Genomic DNA, 17,700 nt, shown 5'->3' on the forward strand with positions numbered 1-17,700 from the left:
CTGAAGGGCAGTTCTAGCCAGGTGGGGATTGGTCTCTTCTCCCAGGCAGTCAGCAATAGGACAAGGGGGCACGGGCTTCAACTCTGCCATGGGAAGTTTAGGCTGGATATTAGAAAGAAATTCTTTACCGAGAGAGTGGTCAGGCATTGAAGTGGCTGCTCAGGGAGGTGGTGGACTCGCTGTCCCTGGAGGTTTTTAAAGTGAGGTTGGACGTGGCACTTAGTGCCATGATCTAGTAAACAGACTAGAGTTGGACCAAGGGTTGGACTCGATGATCTCTGAGGTCTTTTCCAACCCAGTCGATTCTGTGATTCCGTAATTTCCAGCGCCTCTTAAGGCATCTCTTACATTTCTCTATAATCTGTTCACACATCTCTTACACGCCACTGCCTGTGCTTTGGCCCTCGAGTACAATCCTCAAAGTTTTCTTCCTGTGCTGTCACAAATTCTCCTTTATCCCCCCAGTTTTTAACTGGTAGTCTGAGGGTGAACCCCTCAGTAACTTTGTCTTTTCTACAGCATCTCTCTTACATGGTCCTGATTGTGGATAGCGCTGCTGTCATCTCTCTCGGATTCAGGTTGCAAATTATGGGAGCCTGGGATCATGTTATTTCCTAACTATCATTAGTTACATGTATATCTGCAGCGCTCTTGGGCAGCACTGCCAGCAGTGAAAGAAATTGAGCTGGCTTAATTGAGATCCACATAGTAGTTATATCTTTCCAGCCCTCTTCTGCTGCAGAAATGTCTTGAGACTTAAGAAGGAAAAGTGTTACTGATCTCTTTGGTACGAGTGACAAATAAAAACTGGATTCTGATAGAGCAGTAGCTGTGACCTGGTTGGGAAGGAGCAACTGCTTTGTCCTGTCTCTTTCATTACTCAGTTTAGCATGTTATGCTCAGATATTGTGGGTCCCTGGCACACTGGGCCATAGAGGTATTGGAAGCAGGCAGATGAGCTCATGGCATAGGCAAGTTATCAAAGGCGGCTGGTAAGAAACTAATTTGTGTCTGTGTTGGGGCAGAGTTAATGTTTTGGGGAGCAGCAAGTGTTCCGCATAGCCTGGGTAGATTCCCCTTGGGAAGCCCCAGGGTGATGAGCAGTGGAGCCCAGTGCTGTCTGTCATGGCTTTGCAGAGCAGAGGTGCACATTAAATTCTAGGAGAGCAGAGACTTTTCCTGGACATTTTTCATAATCTCATTCTACATATTGAGGGCTGGGATGAAATAAACTTGGTGCAACATTCATAAGTTGAATATAGAGTTACCTGTTTCTATGTGAAAGAGGTGAAAGAAAAGCTACTTGGACAAAGAACTCGTATATGGATTAAGAGCCAGAGAAGTTTTTGCCTGAGCATTTTTTGGGAAAGCCTTTATCGCTGCGTTTCCCGATGACCTTATGTGTACTCAATCAACGTGATTAATCTTTGGTAGAAATGCATTGGTTGTACAAAGAAGGTGAACTTAATCCAAGAAACCTTTCTTACGATTTCTGCCTCTAGAAAGATGAAATGTATTTTCTCTAGTGTTGTTTCTGACTTTGAAAAAAAGCAATAACCAAAAACTGTAGTGGGAAGAGATGAGAGAATATAGATTAAAACTTTTTGTAATTTCTGACCACTGTCCTCAATATCAAAGGGAGAGGCAAGTTGTGAGTATAGCTTCACGTGGTAGGAATAACTCTTGCATGTGCTAGCAGATGATTTGAAATTAATTTTCTTTGTAACTGGTGTGGAAATAATTGATGGACAGTAAGGTTCTCTGCTAAACAATTGTTTTAAGAGGGGCATTGCACTCTAAAGACTCCAAAGCCCTTTCCCTTCAGGAAAAGAGAACTTTGTGTCATCTTTTGCTCTAAATTAAAGAAAGCCTACTTGCCACAGAATAGTTTTCAAAGCCAATTTCCATTTTTTCTCTTATGTCTGTGGTATCTACAAACCTAAATGTTATAGCTTTGGGCTGAAACAGGAGAGCTGAAAGGTGGAACTGAATGGTTCAAACTGTGCAGAATGTTAAATTAAATGTATTATGAGGAAACTGTAGATTGTTTTAAAACAAAAGCAGCTCAGGGAGCAGGAAGAAAAACAAATGTAAGCATGTTTTATTAACAAAAAATCAACATCTTCCTATGTAGAATTCTGACAAGGCAGTAACTTTTTGCTGTAATAAGCAACATATTGCAGCTACTGAGAGACTGCAAGAGGTTGGGATGGCTTTCCCTTTGCAGATTTTATTCACCCTGGGTGTGACAATCTTTTGCCACAGAACTATCAATCAACAGCAACATATTGCAATGAATGGGCTGGTTTTACAAAGAATTACTGCTGTGAATTGCAAAGCAGTTTTGACTGCTCACCTGAAGACTGAGAATAGTAGATGCCTTTGGAAGGGTTGGGGTTGCTGGTGCCCTGCACCCCTGGTAGGGCCAAGCTGTCAGGCAGCAGCACTCAGCCACTTCTGGAGCTCTGGCACCCATGTAAAATCAGCCAATTGAAGATCCCAAGCTGCAGGATTATTCCTTTTTGAATTTTTTTTAAAGGTAGGCTTGAAGCTCCGTATCGATCAATCATTATTCTAATTGTTCATTTCTATTATGGTGGGAATCATTCAGAATCCTAGAGTTCCTGGGAGTAAATCATTTGGAAATGCTGCCCATTATAAAATTTCATTTTAAATCTATATTAAATAGATTTATAAAGGCAAGCTTTGCAATCTAGTAACAGAACATTATGCTGCCTCACAGAGGCTCGGCTTTTGGGTCCTAAGGGGCCACGACTGGGAGCGAGCGGAGGCAGCGCGCTTGGGCTTGTGAGTGGGACAGTGAGGTTGCCAAGCTGGCTTTTTGGGTGGCCTCCTGGGCTACCCTCAGAGGAATGTTGATTCCATCTGCTGAGGGATCCATCCAGCTGTTCTGGAGCAAGTAGGGTCATGAGATGCCCTCTGCTGTGAAATTGGGGCTTCCAGGGGGCTGATGCCATCTCTGGGGCAGGGGAGGGGGTGGGAGACGACTGCAACAGGATGGGAGCCAGGATGCTGAACCAATATTTCTTTTATTCTTTCAGACAACAGAGAAGAGGGGAAAGGAAAGCAAAACTGCCTTTGGAGGCCCAGTTGTCAGCTCATTATATCAAGAAGAAACAATCAGGTGATTATCTGTGCAGGATTTCAGTTAAAACCAGTATTTTTCTAATGCCCTTTTTTTAAGCTTTTTTTTTTTTTAATATTGGACAAGTGTGGTGGCAACTACAACAGGATAATAAATGACAGGAAAGAACTTTTCAGGTCCATAATCATTTAAATCAATAACTGCCTGTATCATTGCCAGGTAGTAACCTTTCCCTAGCACAAGATGTGGGGGAAGGGCAAGGCTTCCCATTTTTCAGTTATATGGCTCAAAAAGGTAATATTGGATATTTTTAATAGAAAGCTATTCAGACACTACCTTTTTCAAATAGTTATTTCTTTCCCAATACATTCATAAGGATCATTCAGTGAAGGTTTTAATGTTGGACAATGTTTGCCTTCAGGGAGAGTTTGTACCTTATATCAAATTAATTTTTTCTAGCATCTGCAGCCAGCATAGCAGAAACACGTTTTCTGAACTAGAATGGCTGCTATTTAGAAACTGTCAAGGTGCAAGTAGTAATTGATGTTAGCTACTGAATAAAGACAGCTGGGTTTTTTTGTTTGGTTGGGTTTTTTGCTGTTCTGGACTACTAATCGTGTTTATAATATTAACTCCAATACCTAAATGATTACCTGGAGAATCTTTCGGAGTACAGCACCAAATTTTATTTAAAATGAACAGTCAGGAAAGGCTAAATTTGAGCGATGTTTGCTGTCATGGTGCAGTCACCCAGTTATGTGTGTGTGATCGTATTTGTTTTATTGAATGTCTTGCATCATTTTAGTCTGAGGAAATTCGAAGATAAACACTGATGTCTCTACACACAGCCTCCCAAGCTTGCTGAGAACTTCCCAAAGTGTTAAAACTCTAACACAGCATTTCTTTGACTTCTTGTCGCAAACTAATAAAATAAGTCTTGAGGAGGTGGCTCCAAACCCTTTGTAAGGTAGAAATTTATGTGGCCGCTCCATGTAAGCAAAGAGTGGCAGTTTTGTGCTCGGCAGTAGCGCGGGCATGTCCCTTGGTGTTGCGATCCGCTTTATAGCGAGGTGGAAGGGTTGGCTGGGGGTGGCCTTCACATTTGTCACTTGCCTCTGGACCTTGACCAGAGGTGCTCAGGGACCTTGGTTTAACACACTGAGGAACAACATTTCTGCTCGCCACAAGCTTTTTCTTCCCTGCTCTGTCAGTGCCAGTCTCAGGCAACATCATTGCTCTCACAGTTTGACTTTGTGCTTTAAATTCTGTTTGAGCTCTTCTTTTAGGAGTGGAACATGTCAATGCTGCCCAGTGCTGGGTGCTGAGAACAAGCTGTGCTTAATCCTACGGTGCTTTCAGAGCCCTGGCCGTCCTGAATCCTGCCTCTGCCCCTCCTTGGGTATGAAACACAGCACAACGTACAGGAGAACAGAGTTTGCTCTGGTTGGCTTGACTAGTCCACATCTTCTTGTCATATTTTGGTTTTGTTTTCAGGAGAACAGGACTTGTGCAGGACTTGAAGTACAGCTCCAAATACACCATGAGGTACATATGTGCTGTCTATTTAGTGTAGTGTAGCTTTAGTCCTCAGAAAATGAGGCCTTGGGAAGACATAGTCTCTGACACAGCTGGAATTGGGTGATTCTGTTGAAGGGGAGTTAAATGAAGTCTCCCGACTGCTGGCAGGATGGAATCTCGTGATCCTTTAGCACAGCTTGACTCACAGGCATCAGTATCTTCAGTGAGCAAGTGTCATTGTAATCTCACCTGTGTGCAGACTGTACAGCTTCAGCTTTCTCTGTGTAGTTGCCCATCTATTATGGCTTTTGTCTGCGGTTCATTCTCTTACTGGAACAGGGAATAAACATGTGCAAATACAGGCACATCTCTAATGGTGTTAATTATAATAGTAAAAGCACAGCCCTAAAAAGCAAAATTGCCCTGGTACCAAATCTGCAAGGAGATGAGCCAAAGGAGGATGGCTCTAGACTTTCCATTTGGCATCCAAGTTTATCTCAAGCACGGAGTGAATTGGTTTGATAGTCAGACCACTCGCCTGGGAAGGGTGACTGTTCTAAGGCTGTGCATGGTTACTTAAAAGAACATAAGGTTAGCATTCAGCAATACTTAAGCACATTTGTCAATAGAATGTAGTCTTAAAGCATTTTCTGTAGAGAAAGACAGTGAAAATATTTTAAGGGAAAGAAAATTTAATAGCTTGAGCCAGCATAAACACATTGGTAGTTATGGGCAAGTTCAGTGCATGTGTGTGTTGTGTGAGCCAGCAGAGGCAGGACGCAGGAACAACCACAAAACCACGAATGAAATGCAGAGAGTAAATTTATTTTACTGACCTCACCAACTGGGGGATCCCTGAAGCAGCACCCAGGCAGAGGGACACAGGCACCGCGGAGCTCGGTCCGTGCTGAGGGATCACCAAACCTCCTGTTTTCCCTGGATTTCAAGGATTCACACAGGTGTAATTTACCACTGTGCGTTGATCCTTCCCGCAGCAGGGCAGGAATCTCAGGCATGTTTGGTAGGATGCCTGTAAGCCTCTCATAGGCCTGTGTTACCTATACACAGATGTTCTGCTTGTCCAACACACAGGGCTAAACAACAATTAATACAATATATGTGCTTTTCTGCACCCCAGCTGCAAGTCACTTGAGCATGTTTACAGTCCTCCTTGCCAGTCTTGCCTTATTTTCCCAAATGCAAGCTACCTCAGAACCTAAGATCCCAGAAAAGAAAGTTTGATGCAAACTATTTTGACTTGTTATGGCCCTACTGAAGCTTTACAAGTTTGCAAAAATGGGTGTACAAATTAAACCACTTCAGTCTCTGCTTCTTAGGGCTGTTGATAGGATAAACATTTCCTAGTTACAGGATCACATTAAGGAAGCCCAGAAAAAGGTGATTTGTTTTTGTTTTGTGTACTGAAATCCAAAACTCAAAGTCTCATCAGCCCTGGTTTCTGCCAGATGGCTGAAAGTGATTTCTCGGCAGGCATTACTCTACCAAACCCAGCCTACCATGTGCCCTTTAGGATTCCGCTGATGCGAAGGCAGGAAAGGGCTGTCTAATTTATCTGGAGCCTGACATCGGCACAGCCTCGCCTTGCGCCAGGAGATAGACAGGAATGCACGTGCAGGCCTTTGAGGGTTCACCTATGCAGATTTACTAATTTTATTCTTGAAGCTTTTGAAAACAGTTTATCAAATTATTAACCTCCTCCAAGCTACTGCTATGTAACAGGAAGATAAGAGATCTTGTTTTAAATAGAGTAAACCACCAGTTTACCATCAGCAGCAAAACACCAAACAAAGCAGCAAAACCATTGCTTTCAAACTGTCTAAAATTATGCATAAATAATGCTTACATTCTTTTTGTGGAATGAAATGCTTGGGTTTTAGGGTGCAAATCTGTAAATGTTGGACTGAGTGGAGTTACCATACCCTGCCCTAAAGTCAGGTGGATCAGAAGTAGGAGGAACTGGGATGGTGCCAGGGCTGATTTTTGCCTTATCACTAATTATCTCAAATGTTTCTGCTTTGAGAACTAGATAGAAAAATGGTCAGTCTGGCTCACAGAAGTACCCTGCACTGTTTCCAAATAAATTCAAGAACATCCATAGAAACAGGTTATACCGACCTAATTAAATCAATTTAGAAAGAGATTCAGTTAAATCAGTGCAATTTGTGTGTTCGTAGATCAATCCTCAAATCAGGAGAAGGTCTCTTGAGCTAATGAGACGTAGCAGTTATTTACTTTGGGGTGCTGGGCACTGGTCGTCAATTAGGAGTCATTAATAAACCCTGGCAATAAAGAGCTCAAGTACCCTCAGTGACTAATGGGGAGCAGTTGCAGAATGTATTAACATAGTGCTCTGCCTGTGTGTTTGTCTGCAAATCACTTACCTTTCTTCAGGCGTTACAGAAAAATAATGCATGCTGGTGACTGATGATGGGAGTTGGAGGTTCCCCTGGAAGGAAGGATTTGGAAATCATCTGTGATTGCAGGCTGGGTATAGTGGTGGGGTGTTTTACTGCTATATAAAGCTTTATGTCTCTTTTCTTGTCTTATTACCAGAACAAAAGCAGCAGTAGTTGAGCTCTTTCATGATCAAATAGCTATAATTACAGTTTCACAAACCCTGGGAAATGAGCAGTGAGATGAGGTTGACTGATGTGTCACCAATATAAATCTAATCTAAGACACAAACTGAGGGAGATGCCAAAAATACCATAGCATTGGAAATTCAACTTTAAAGTTATTTTTTAATATTTTTTTTTAAAGCAGAAGTGCGGGGGAGGCATTTTATAAGTGCTTCCAGCAAACGAAAGCATTGACTTGGCAGATGGAGAATGTGAAATATTATTAATAACGTTGCTAAATGTTTGTGTCCCTTCCCACTTCCACGGGAGGAGCCCTCCCGTACTCTGCTGTGGGCTGCATGCCGGAACGGGAACCACATCCACCGGTCGGCACAGCAGCCTCCGTGAGCTGAACTTCACAGTTCTGCCATCCCAGGGATGCTGAAGAAGCCCTTTTCTGGTAGAAATTTCCACCTCTTCCCATAACTCTTGGGAGCAACCCCAGTCACGAGTGGGGCTCCATTTAGGATGGGGGTGTGGAGAGGGCACCCCTTGTATTCGGGAGCCCGCCTGATGCTGCGTAATCTATCAGAATTGTATTAATCCCGCTAACGCAGCCGCCATCTGGCCCTGCTGCTGGGCCAGCTCGCACGAGCCCCCGTGATGGATGGCCTCGGGAATTGATTAGTTGTTGTGCGAGACAAATGAACTGTTTTGGCAGAAAATACCAGAGGTCACTGCGTGTGGTCAGGCACAAAGGCTGCTGAATTTTAAAGAGCTGCTTCCAGTATCCATTGCAAGGATGCCACTTTGGAGTGGTGATGGCTTTTGAGATGAGCCTGGCGCTCCGGAGCATAGTTGCGGTTTTGTTCTCTCCAGCCTGTTTTCGGGAACACTGGAGATGAGAGATGCTGCAGAGATGCAGGAGCCAGCATCCTGGTCATGTTGGGAATTGGGTGCTCGTGCTGGCATCGTGCGTGCATTTGAGTGGCTGTGCCACAGGCGTCGTCTGCTCGCACAAATGCTGTGCAATCCCTGTGGAAGAGTTTTCCCGGGTGTGCTGCAGCGTGCTCAGCTGTGGCACATCGCAAACAAAACACCTGCAGGTCTGGGCAGCTGGTGTTTGGGTTTTTTGCAGGTCAGTGTTATTTAGAAATGGATGCTCTTCTGATGATCTTTAGCCAACAAGTCCCTGACTTCAGGATGATTGCCAAGTTTATTGCTTTCCCCCTTTTTATTGTCCCCAGAGTGGTGACCCTTGGGGCTTTGCTTTGTTGTGCAAAGGGGCGGCTTGGCTCCGGCCTGCCTTCCCTTTGGGAGAGCCCATCCTTCAGTGGCAGCTCCTATTTGGGATTTGCACGGCCAACTCCACTCCGGTGCTACCGCTAATCTACCAAAGTGCGTGCGGCAGAGGGTGGGGAATTGGATGACACATGTCTCGCTATGTCCCGGCTGCTCTCAGAGGACGGCACACGAGTGTGCCGGCAAGTGGGCAACACTTCCCCCGGGACAGCCTGCCGGCTCAAAATAAACTTGAGTTATGGATTTATTCAGCTTGTAAAACCTCAGCTGGCATAAATAATTGAGAAAGCAAAGGTTTGTCTGTGGTGCATACCTCAGGGACCCGCTCCTGCCTCCCTCCCTCCCACCACCCTTTCTTATGAAAATGATCCCAGTTGCACTGATAGATAATAACAACACCAAGCAATTAAAAGCTATGGGTGGCTGGAGAGAGGAGAAAAGGTTCAGTTAATGAGCTTTTCCTCTTCCTGTGCCCAGGAGAGCCTCAGAAGTGACGAGGCGATTAAAGCGAAGAGATAATTATAGATTATGTGAAAATGGGTCCCTTGGGGGCCGAGGGCCTTGACATAAGCGGTAAGTGTTGCGAGTGTCTCCGGGCTCCCCGCACGCCTCTGGCTTCGCTCCACTGCACTCCCCCTTGCTCGGCAGCACTGTGCCAGGAGGGCAAAGCCACCTGTTAGTGGCACCTGGGGCTGCAGGGATGTGGCTTGGACCAGCCCTGGGAAAAAGGGGAAAGGACACCCAAAGCAGCAGCCACTGGCAGCCCTATGGGTAGAGCTTTGTGCTGGAGGTAACCTGCAAGGCGGGGAAATGGGGACAGGGCAAATCTGAAGGATGCTCTATGTGCCAAGGTAGAATATTTGAATTTCAGATATCTTCTGTGCCCCGTTTTCATGGTAATTTGGAAAGCAAGGAGATTTGCAGCGCTCCAGGTAAGAAGGAAGTGAAGCCTGATTAACTGGCAGCGGATCTCTCCCGTGAGCTGTTTAAAACTGTTGCGTTAACACGTGTTTCAGACTTTGAAGGCTTGTGGAGCCTTCCAAGCCTGGGCAGGGTGGCTCGGTTTAACTCCTTCCACAGCCTTTTATCCGAGGGTGGAAGAAGCTGCCCACGGGTTACCTGCAGGCAACAGGGATGCTGCAGCTGGAGACTGAATCAGGGTTAGCATCTCTTATTGGGATTGGGGAGGAGCAGAAGAGAACAGCTTTGGGCATTGAACACGTGTCAGCGATGGAGAAGATAAGATTCTGGCCTTCCTCAGGAAATGGATATAAACACGTTCCCTGCCTTTCCTGACAGTCAAGTTGTCACTGACTTGGAGACTCCTTTTTAGCTCAACAAGAAGAGCTGCTGCTTGTTTCCGTGTCAGATTGTGTGAAATGCAGAATTACATCCGTGTCTTCCTGTTAGCTACAGGTTTTAAATATTTTTACACATCTCCCTTAGACTGAATTTCAGTCTTTCCCATCTGAAAATGTCTTGAATGCTGTATTTTTACTTAAATTTAGGTTTATTTGAGGTTTTTATCTAAAAGTACTGATAGAAATGCTATGGGTTCCCCACCCCTATAACATCTAAGTGATGTATTTGCAGTGTCACTTTTGTGCTTCCGATGTACTTCTATCTAGTTTCAGACTGTTTCTACCGATTTCTGGGCCTTGTTGTTGACTCTCAACAGTTTTATGTGGAGTGCAAATTCCTGCTAGGAACTGGTCTGATGAAAACACCGCGTCGTCCTTGTTCTTGTAGCTACTACAGTGGAGGAGTTATTCAGTATGTACACATGCACACATGAAATAAAGAGGGGAAAAACAGTCTGTCTTGCAAGGTTTTTAAGCTATGTTTCTTATTTGTCATGTGTGGTTTTGAATGCAAAGTCAGCAAATAACAGTAACTTGTCTTTATTCCATTCCGACCATTCAAGTGGAGCTTTTTGCCTTGTATTGGTCCCTCTAGAAATCTGGATTTAACTCCTCTGAGCTCTTCTCTTAATTTCCCTTCCTGATTTTGGCACATGACTGGATCAGAATGGTTTACATGTCTAGAGCTTCATGTGGCTATTTTGTTTGCAGGTAAAATGTTTCATTATGACAGTATGGACTTTTCCCTTGAATCTATTTAGGAAAAGGCTTGTTTCTTCTTGTTAATATTTATAGAAAAGTTGGAGATAATATATGCTGATTTTTTTAAAGGGGGCATGAGGGGCAGAGGAACACCTTATTGGAAAATAAATGCAGAGTAGAGAGATGAAACTTCCCAAAACCTTATGTTCAGGTGGGGAAATTGCTATTCTGGATTAATTCCATTGTGGAGACTTCTGAAAGAAAAGTGGTTTTTTGGAAAGGGGAATGTATAGACCATTTGCAGAGGTGGTTATTCCAGAAAAGCTAAATCATATCCGAATAGCTGTGTCAGGTCATTTCCCCCTTACAGACAGTAATATCCTCGGGAAAGGACTGTAGGAGGCTTGTCAGGAGGCTGTGGTAGGACGACTGGTGATTACTGTCTGAGTAGCAGCTTGACCCAAAAGGCTGGTTTTGGCAGCCAAGGATGTTTAAGTGGTTGGACTAACAAGGCAGGACTGGAGGGGCTGCCCAGTGTTATCAGATCAGCCTTGTTAGTAGGGGCAGGCATGTCCTATAACCTCCATCACGAGTCTGTCAAGCTCCATCTCACACCATATAAGCTTTTTCCTTGTCTAATCCTACCATGAGATTATTTTTTTTCCCCTAGAATTCAATGTAACTGCCTCCAAGGTATGCAGCCATCTGTTTCCCAGGAACTTGTGTGTAGTGTACAGACAAAACCTCCAACAAATGAGTTTGCGGGAGGCTACTTAAGAAACTCGAAGACTTATCATGTCCCTAGGCCTATACGTGGAGTGTGAAATCTTGTGTGGCACCTGGCTCTTCACTAGAGATACAACTCAGGTGTGCGAAAAGGGACTGCTTGTGAACAAAGAGCAGGGATGATGTGTGAGACACTGCCACTGATAAAGCAAGGTCAGAGGAAAGGCTTCAGAGAAAGCTGAATATCAACACTTTCTTCCCACCTTTTGCTGGCACTGAGGAAGAAAAAACAGGTGCTTGAGATCTGAAGAACAGTGTCATGTAGTAAGCTGAGTATGTCACAATAAAAGACTAAGTTGATGTTGTGTCATGGAGCAGGGGACATGGTCTTGGTGGCATTGGTATCTTCATCTTTGTTGGGACTGCAGGTCAAAAAGCATTTTTTTTTTTTCTTTGTAACCCATTGCTCAGGAATATAAATGTTTATATTCCACTTTTCCTTGCTCTGATGTTCTTCAGCCTGTGAGCTTCAAGAGCAGTGCAGATGAATGCGAGGACAACTGTTGCCCTATAGCACTGGGGGATCAATTCTCCTCAAACTGCCCCATTGCATTGCAGAGACTCTTCTCTCATGTCCAAAAGGCTGAGAGCAAAACAACCTCCCTTTCACAAATCTCTCAGCAATTACTTACCGAAGAGTGGGTTATAATGTCAGGCACCTATTTTAAAGCCACCAAAGAATGTACTTGCCCACTGTTCAGCCCTTCACACACAGAACACTGAGCTGTAAAGTTTGTCCTTTAGAGAGGCTGAGAGTATGAATGTGTTGAAGAGCAGAACAGTGTGGAAAAAGGACCTGGAAAACACTGATAAATGTGCTCATCGGGATGCAGCCTCTACCTACAGAAATCCTGAAGCCACTGAGTTTCTGCAGCTGGGAGGATCTAATTGGGGACAGATTGATTTGTGTGTGTCCTATTTCTTCTGATTTTTCCTGCAAGCCACCATTAGTGGCCTCTGTGGGAGATGGATGGCATTGAAAGGGCCTTCGCTCTGACCCCGAGTGGCTGTTAGGAGTTTCTATAGTAGGGAGAAGAGCAGCTTTAGCCTTTATCTTCTGTGGGATTGCAAATACCAGGATTTGAACTTGGTTTTTGCTGGAGAACTGTACAAGCTTCCTGTGCCAGTTCATGGGAATAAGCTGATTTTTGCCCTGGCATAATATAGTTTAAAAACCCCTTTGTTTTCTAGGAGGTGGGATCTTCTGTCTTGTACCTTGGAAAAAAAAACATGTTATTCTGCACGTGCAATACTAAACGTCTGTTTCAGTCCAGTGATACTATTGAAATGTCTGTAGCAAAGTTAGAGTATATGGTGTGCATATACTTTGTGTTGTTCAATAATGTGGTACTTCTTCTGTTTTTGTTTCTTGAATAGGGAAGAGGACAAGAACATTTTTGATTACTGCAGAGAAAACAACATTGACTATGTAACCAAAGCCATTCGATCAAAAAAAGTGGATGTGAATGTCACAGATGAGGAGGTATGGAGAAGACCATCAATCTTTTAACTGCTTTGTGTATTAATTCAGGGCAACAACTTCTCAAAATTCACTGGTTAGGATTTTTATAACAAGGTGCTGCAACAGTTGGACAAACATTTGGTCATTGAGACAGGGAAAATCTATTTGAAAATGGCTTTCCACTGAATTCCTAGTAGCGTAGATGTACTGATTGTGATGCTGTAGTATATTGGAAACTTACTTTCTATGTTATTTTCAGCAATGCCAGCGACCACTTGCAGAATAAGATCTTCTAAATACCCCCCTTTCCTTACCTTGTGCATGAAATGTGGTCAGATAGATGTAGGAAGTGAGGGAAATGGCTTTTTTGACCGATTAACTCTGGTGAAGCAGGATTTCTGCTGTGCCATCAACTTTCATCATTCCCAGGTGGCAGGCAAATGAGCGACACCGGCTTTCCAGCTTCACAAAAACAGTGACATTGTCCACTCTGTCTCTGGTCATCAGACTCAAAATGGCATTTCCCCATGGGGAGATAACACAGGCATTGCCAGAAACCTCCAGAAAAAAGATAAGTGTCTAAAGTTGTGAATTGGCCTGATCATTTTCTTGATAAAAGTAAACTTTTGGAGGAGACAATTTCCTGTCCATCCATCAGGAACCGTCGCAGTCCCAGCTTTATGGCCATAGTTTCAATGCCTGTGTGCTGCCCCCTAGCCCTGCTTGTGACCTGTTGGATGTACAGCTACTTCTGCCCGCTGATTTCCAGCACATTGTGGTTTTGGTGAACAGATGAAGTGCTTACACATTCATAGACTGAGACGCCACAAATTCAGTTGGGTTCTCCAGTAGCTCTAAGCAGATTTCTGCCCTCTGAGCCATGACAGCCCCGGCTGGGGCTCTGAATGCTGATGGCAGAGCCTTTTATTATTAATCAGGAATTCATGTGAATTAATTTTCAGAGGAGAGGAGGGGAAGGTGTTCATGATCAGGACTGGAATTTCACATCATAAATTCAATGAACTGAAACTTGTCGTGTGCCACACAGTTGCTGCAACAGTGCCATTGCTGAGCTCCATCCCTCCTGCTGCTGGTCACAGGTTACAGAAGTAAATGTCCAGGGCAGTCCCCCGGAACACAGCTGGAGTCCTTTCGTTAATAAAATCTCATTTTGGGGATCACACGCTTGCAATAAGTGTGTAGTAACATCATGTTAACGTTGCTTCGTTTCCACTGGCAAGCTGCTCTTTCATAGTTAGCGGCATTCAGAAGCTCGTACCTTCCTTTGTGTTCAAGCAACAACTGTGCTTGTTTTCAGCCAAATAAATGTCTTTTAAAAAAAAAATGGTGAAAGACAGGTTGAAATATTTTTGTGTTTTAACAATATAAATACTTAGAGCCAGGTGCCATCCTCTTTGAGAATTATCCACGAGCCTCTGATGTAAGAGAAGACCCGTGTCAGAACTAATAGGTATTAACATGTGACTGTTGCGGAGTATGGAATTGCTTCAGCACGGTTAGGATATGAAAACCCTGCCTCCCTGTGCTCGTGGAAGGATCCCACTGCTGCAAAATTCCACCATAGATTAAATTCTCACAGTCTCAGTGTTTGTTTGTTTGAGCATTTGCTGGGATAATATAAAATAAACAAACAGGGAAGAACCCTTTTTTTTTTGGCTTCCGTAAGCTTGACTCCAGTTGGACCAAGAAAAAAAAAAAGTAGAATTTCAGAAAAATCTGAAAAATACTTATTTCATGTTGAGGAGCTGAAAACATCAGTAATGTTGTTCGATATCCAAATGTGTTCTTCATAGTCTGGAGTGTAGCTTATTTTCCAATATCATGCAGGTTGATTGAAGTTTTAGAACCCATTTTAGACTAGAGATAACCCAGACTGAGTCTTTGGTAGAGTGAAGTGTATGAGGGCATAATCTTGTCATTTTTATTAACTATTTTAGTGTTACTGTAGAAATACATCCTACCATATCCAAAAGATGCCTTCCCTAGCCCTCTGAATATAACTCACACTGTCAATCCTTTGATTTAAATGCACATAAATTTAACATGACAGCAGGGATACATACAAAGAGTTAACTTGTTATGGAACAAAATCTCCTGAAGCACCAAATAGTCTCATGTTAAACTACTCAGCCTTCTACAATAAAGACTTCACTGAGGTTGTAAGGTGTTTAGATTTTATTTCCATGTGATGCATTAGTATTGTATCTAATTGTATCCCCCCCATTTTGTGCAAACCTGAAATGAGTTAGCGAAAGGAGAAAAGAAATCAGGAATAAAAATGTAAAATGGGGACAAGCCAAATTACTCAAAGCAAAAGGATTTCAGAAAGGGCAATAGAAGTCCCTGGTTTTAGATAGATGTACTTGGCAACTTTTGAAGCATAAGTGGTCTCCTCCTCTAGAGTTAAAAAAATAAAGATCTTCATGTACAGCATGCAAGCCAGTGTACCTGCTAACAGTTTGGATATAATGAACTTCAATTTAGAATTAAACAAAGAATCTAATGACAGTAATCATGTACAGGCTTCCATTTACTGTATCTAAATTGCCCGGAGTTCAACAGAGTCGCTTGCATTCACTTAGAAGCAGCACAGACTAAACCCGTTTCTCTTATGTATGTCAACAAGACTAATGAAATAAGAAATGGTCTGTGGCTGTGAAGTCGTCATGGGCACATTCTGGTTGCATGAATTGCTTGCAGCCTTTTTGAGAATAATATTTTTTCAACTTTTAACAAAGCACAAACTGTTCAAAGGCATAGATTAGTTGCTTTTGTCATTTGTGACAAGGGCTGTGGAGGATATAGAGAGAGGTTTGGGTTTGTTTGGGTTTTTTTTTAAGTTGTTGGAGAAATCCCAGTAAACAAATGTTACCTGTGTGCAGTATTTAAGCCTGTGCCAAAACTTTAATGAAAGGCATCTGAAATGATGCTCGCTTAGTCACCAATCCTCCTGCTTTTGAGACAGCAAGTGCCAAATTGGTGCCAGCTTGCCAACAAAAGGGCGGGGGGGTGGGAATGAAGAAAGATCTCGTGCTTATGGATGTGCAGGCTTATTCCCATCAGAAAAATGACCCAAATGTTTCAGAGTTTTAGAAGTAATTGACTTCCAAATCAGGTCTGAAGTCTACCTGTACAAATTGTTAACTGCTGCTTGATTCACTATGTCTATTATCACTGGGAGGGATGCAGCAGCTCTGCATGTATCTCTTCTTAATTACTGGTAATAAAACACTCGCCACGAGTTAGCGTGGCTCTCGCTGGTGTACAGCTGTGCCAGCTGCAAACACCGTGCCTAGAAGTAGAGCTTGCTATTGCAGCGCATCCATTCACTTTGGCTTTGTTCTCCTCTTTCTCTGCACTGGCTAATTGATGTGAAAATCATTCCCATCCGTTTGTCTGCTGAGACTCAGTGTATCTGAGACAAATCCCTGTCCTGTGCTTTGTTTGTGAACACCCTGTGACTTGGAGCTGAGCAAAATTGATGTGCTGTTGGCTTGAGCAACTGCTGCAGGAGCTGGCCAAGCTGGCAGCGGTTACCCAAGCAGAGCACAGAAGATTTAAGAGGCAGGGTTAGAGCACTGAGGCTATTTTTATGCTGCTTTTTTATTAAATACTTCAAAGGCAGAGGAAAATGCATCCTCTCAGGTAACTTCTGCAACAACTGTTGTGTGCTTGAATTGCATGGAGGCAGCACCTTGATGTTTGGTTTTATTTAGTCAAGACCTCAGTACCATGGTGCTTTCCTCTAGGAAATCATTCACGTTGCTTTGTGTCTCTCACTGCTTAATGAAATAGTCATGTGTGAAGCGTTTGGGGAAAGCTCAATCTGTGGCTCCTAAGATTTCTGCCATGTTATTTAAACACAAGAATCCACGTTATGCTGATACAAAGCAGCAGCTGTGCAGACTAAAGAACTTTTCAATATGCATAGGTGATATCTTTGCTAAACAAAGAGTTGGATTGTACATTCAGTGTAAGTTTGTCTTATTGCTAAGGTTTGTTTTAAGGAAGACATGGGAAACAAGTGGACTCTGTAGCTGTATAGATGCCTACATACATTAGCCAGAACTCCTCAGCATTTTAATTTGTCTGATACCATGCAAACAGTAGTGAATATTATTTTGTTTTAAATAGAAGTTTCTTAGTAATGCTTTTCTGTTATACAGTAAGTAGGTTAAGATACTTCTGCAGGTGTTTTTATTTCAACATCAAGCAGTGGGCTCTCGCAAAGGGTCTCCAAAGTCCCTCACACTCTTTGCTTAGGGCGAAGGGTGCTGCAAGGATGTAGTTTTCTTGGGTGGGACGTGTCAGCTTTTAAATAGCACACAATTACAATGCAGAGCCATTTAAGGCACTAATTAGAAAATATTGTATCCATTTAGAGTTGCAGAGAAAATATATAGGTAAGCAGAGTGTAATTACCCAAAGTGGAATTGGCCCAAGACTTGAAATCCATACTCCTGCAAATAGCACAAGGAGATTTTTAATGACTCTAGATGACCAGGCTTCAGCTCCTTTTCTTGTTCGAAAGGCAATATTTGCAGCAAACCTGCCTTCCAGTGTCATGGGAAGGGACCGGCTGCGTGATGCTGCAGCACCCCAAGCTGGCAGAATTGGCCCAAACTATTGTTTTTTTCCTTTCCTGGTCTTAGCCAAGCTCAGCACCAATAAAATGAGATTCTGCTTGTCCAGAGACAAATGCAAACCAATATATTAGAGCCACTAATCTGTAACATGAATTTTCATAGAAAGGATAGAAATGCCTTTACTTTGTGGTGTAATTGCACAATAGTTACACTGGTGTAACTACAATATTATACCTCTACACGTATATAAATAAATTGAAATCTTCTGTTGATTTAT

General features: G+C 43.1%; 1 protein-coding gene across 5 annotated transcripts in view; it reads left to right on the top strand.

Moving 5' to 3' along the window:
- ACBD6 (acyl-CoA binding domain containing 6) overlaps nt 1–17,700 on the top strand; it is an 84,094-nt gene that overhangs the window by 21,903 nt on the left and 44,491 nt on the right. For all 5 annotated transcript variants that reach the window (XR_013922446.1, XR_013922447.1, XM_080348959.1 and 2 more), the window contains exons 4-5: nt 3,063–3,145; nt 12,732–12,837. Coding sequence is in view for 3 of the 5 variants with exons in the window: in XM_080348959.1 (XP_080205085.1) it covers nt 3,063–3,145; nt 12,732–12,837 (189 nt within the window). In the remaining 2 variants the exon portion in view is untranslated. The remainder of the gene's footprint in view (nt 1–3,062; nt 3,146–12,731; nt 12,838–17,700) is intronic.

This window comes from Nesoenas mayeri (genome assembly GCF_963082525.1).
Source record: "Nesoenas mayeri genome assembly, chromosome: 8".
NCBI classification, from domain to species: domain Eukaryota; kingdom Metazoa; phylum Chordata; class Aves; order Columbiformes; family Columbidae; genus Nesoenas; species Nesoenas mayeri.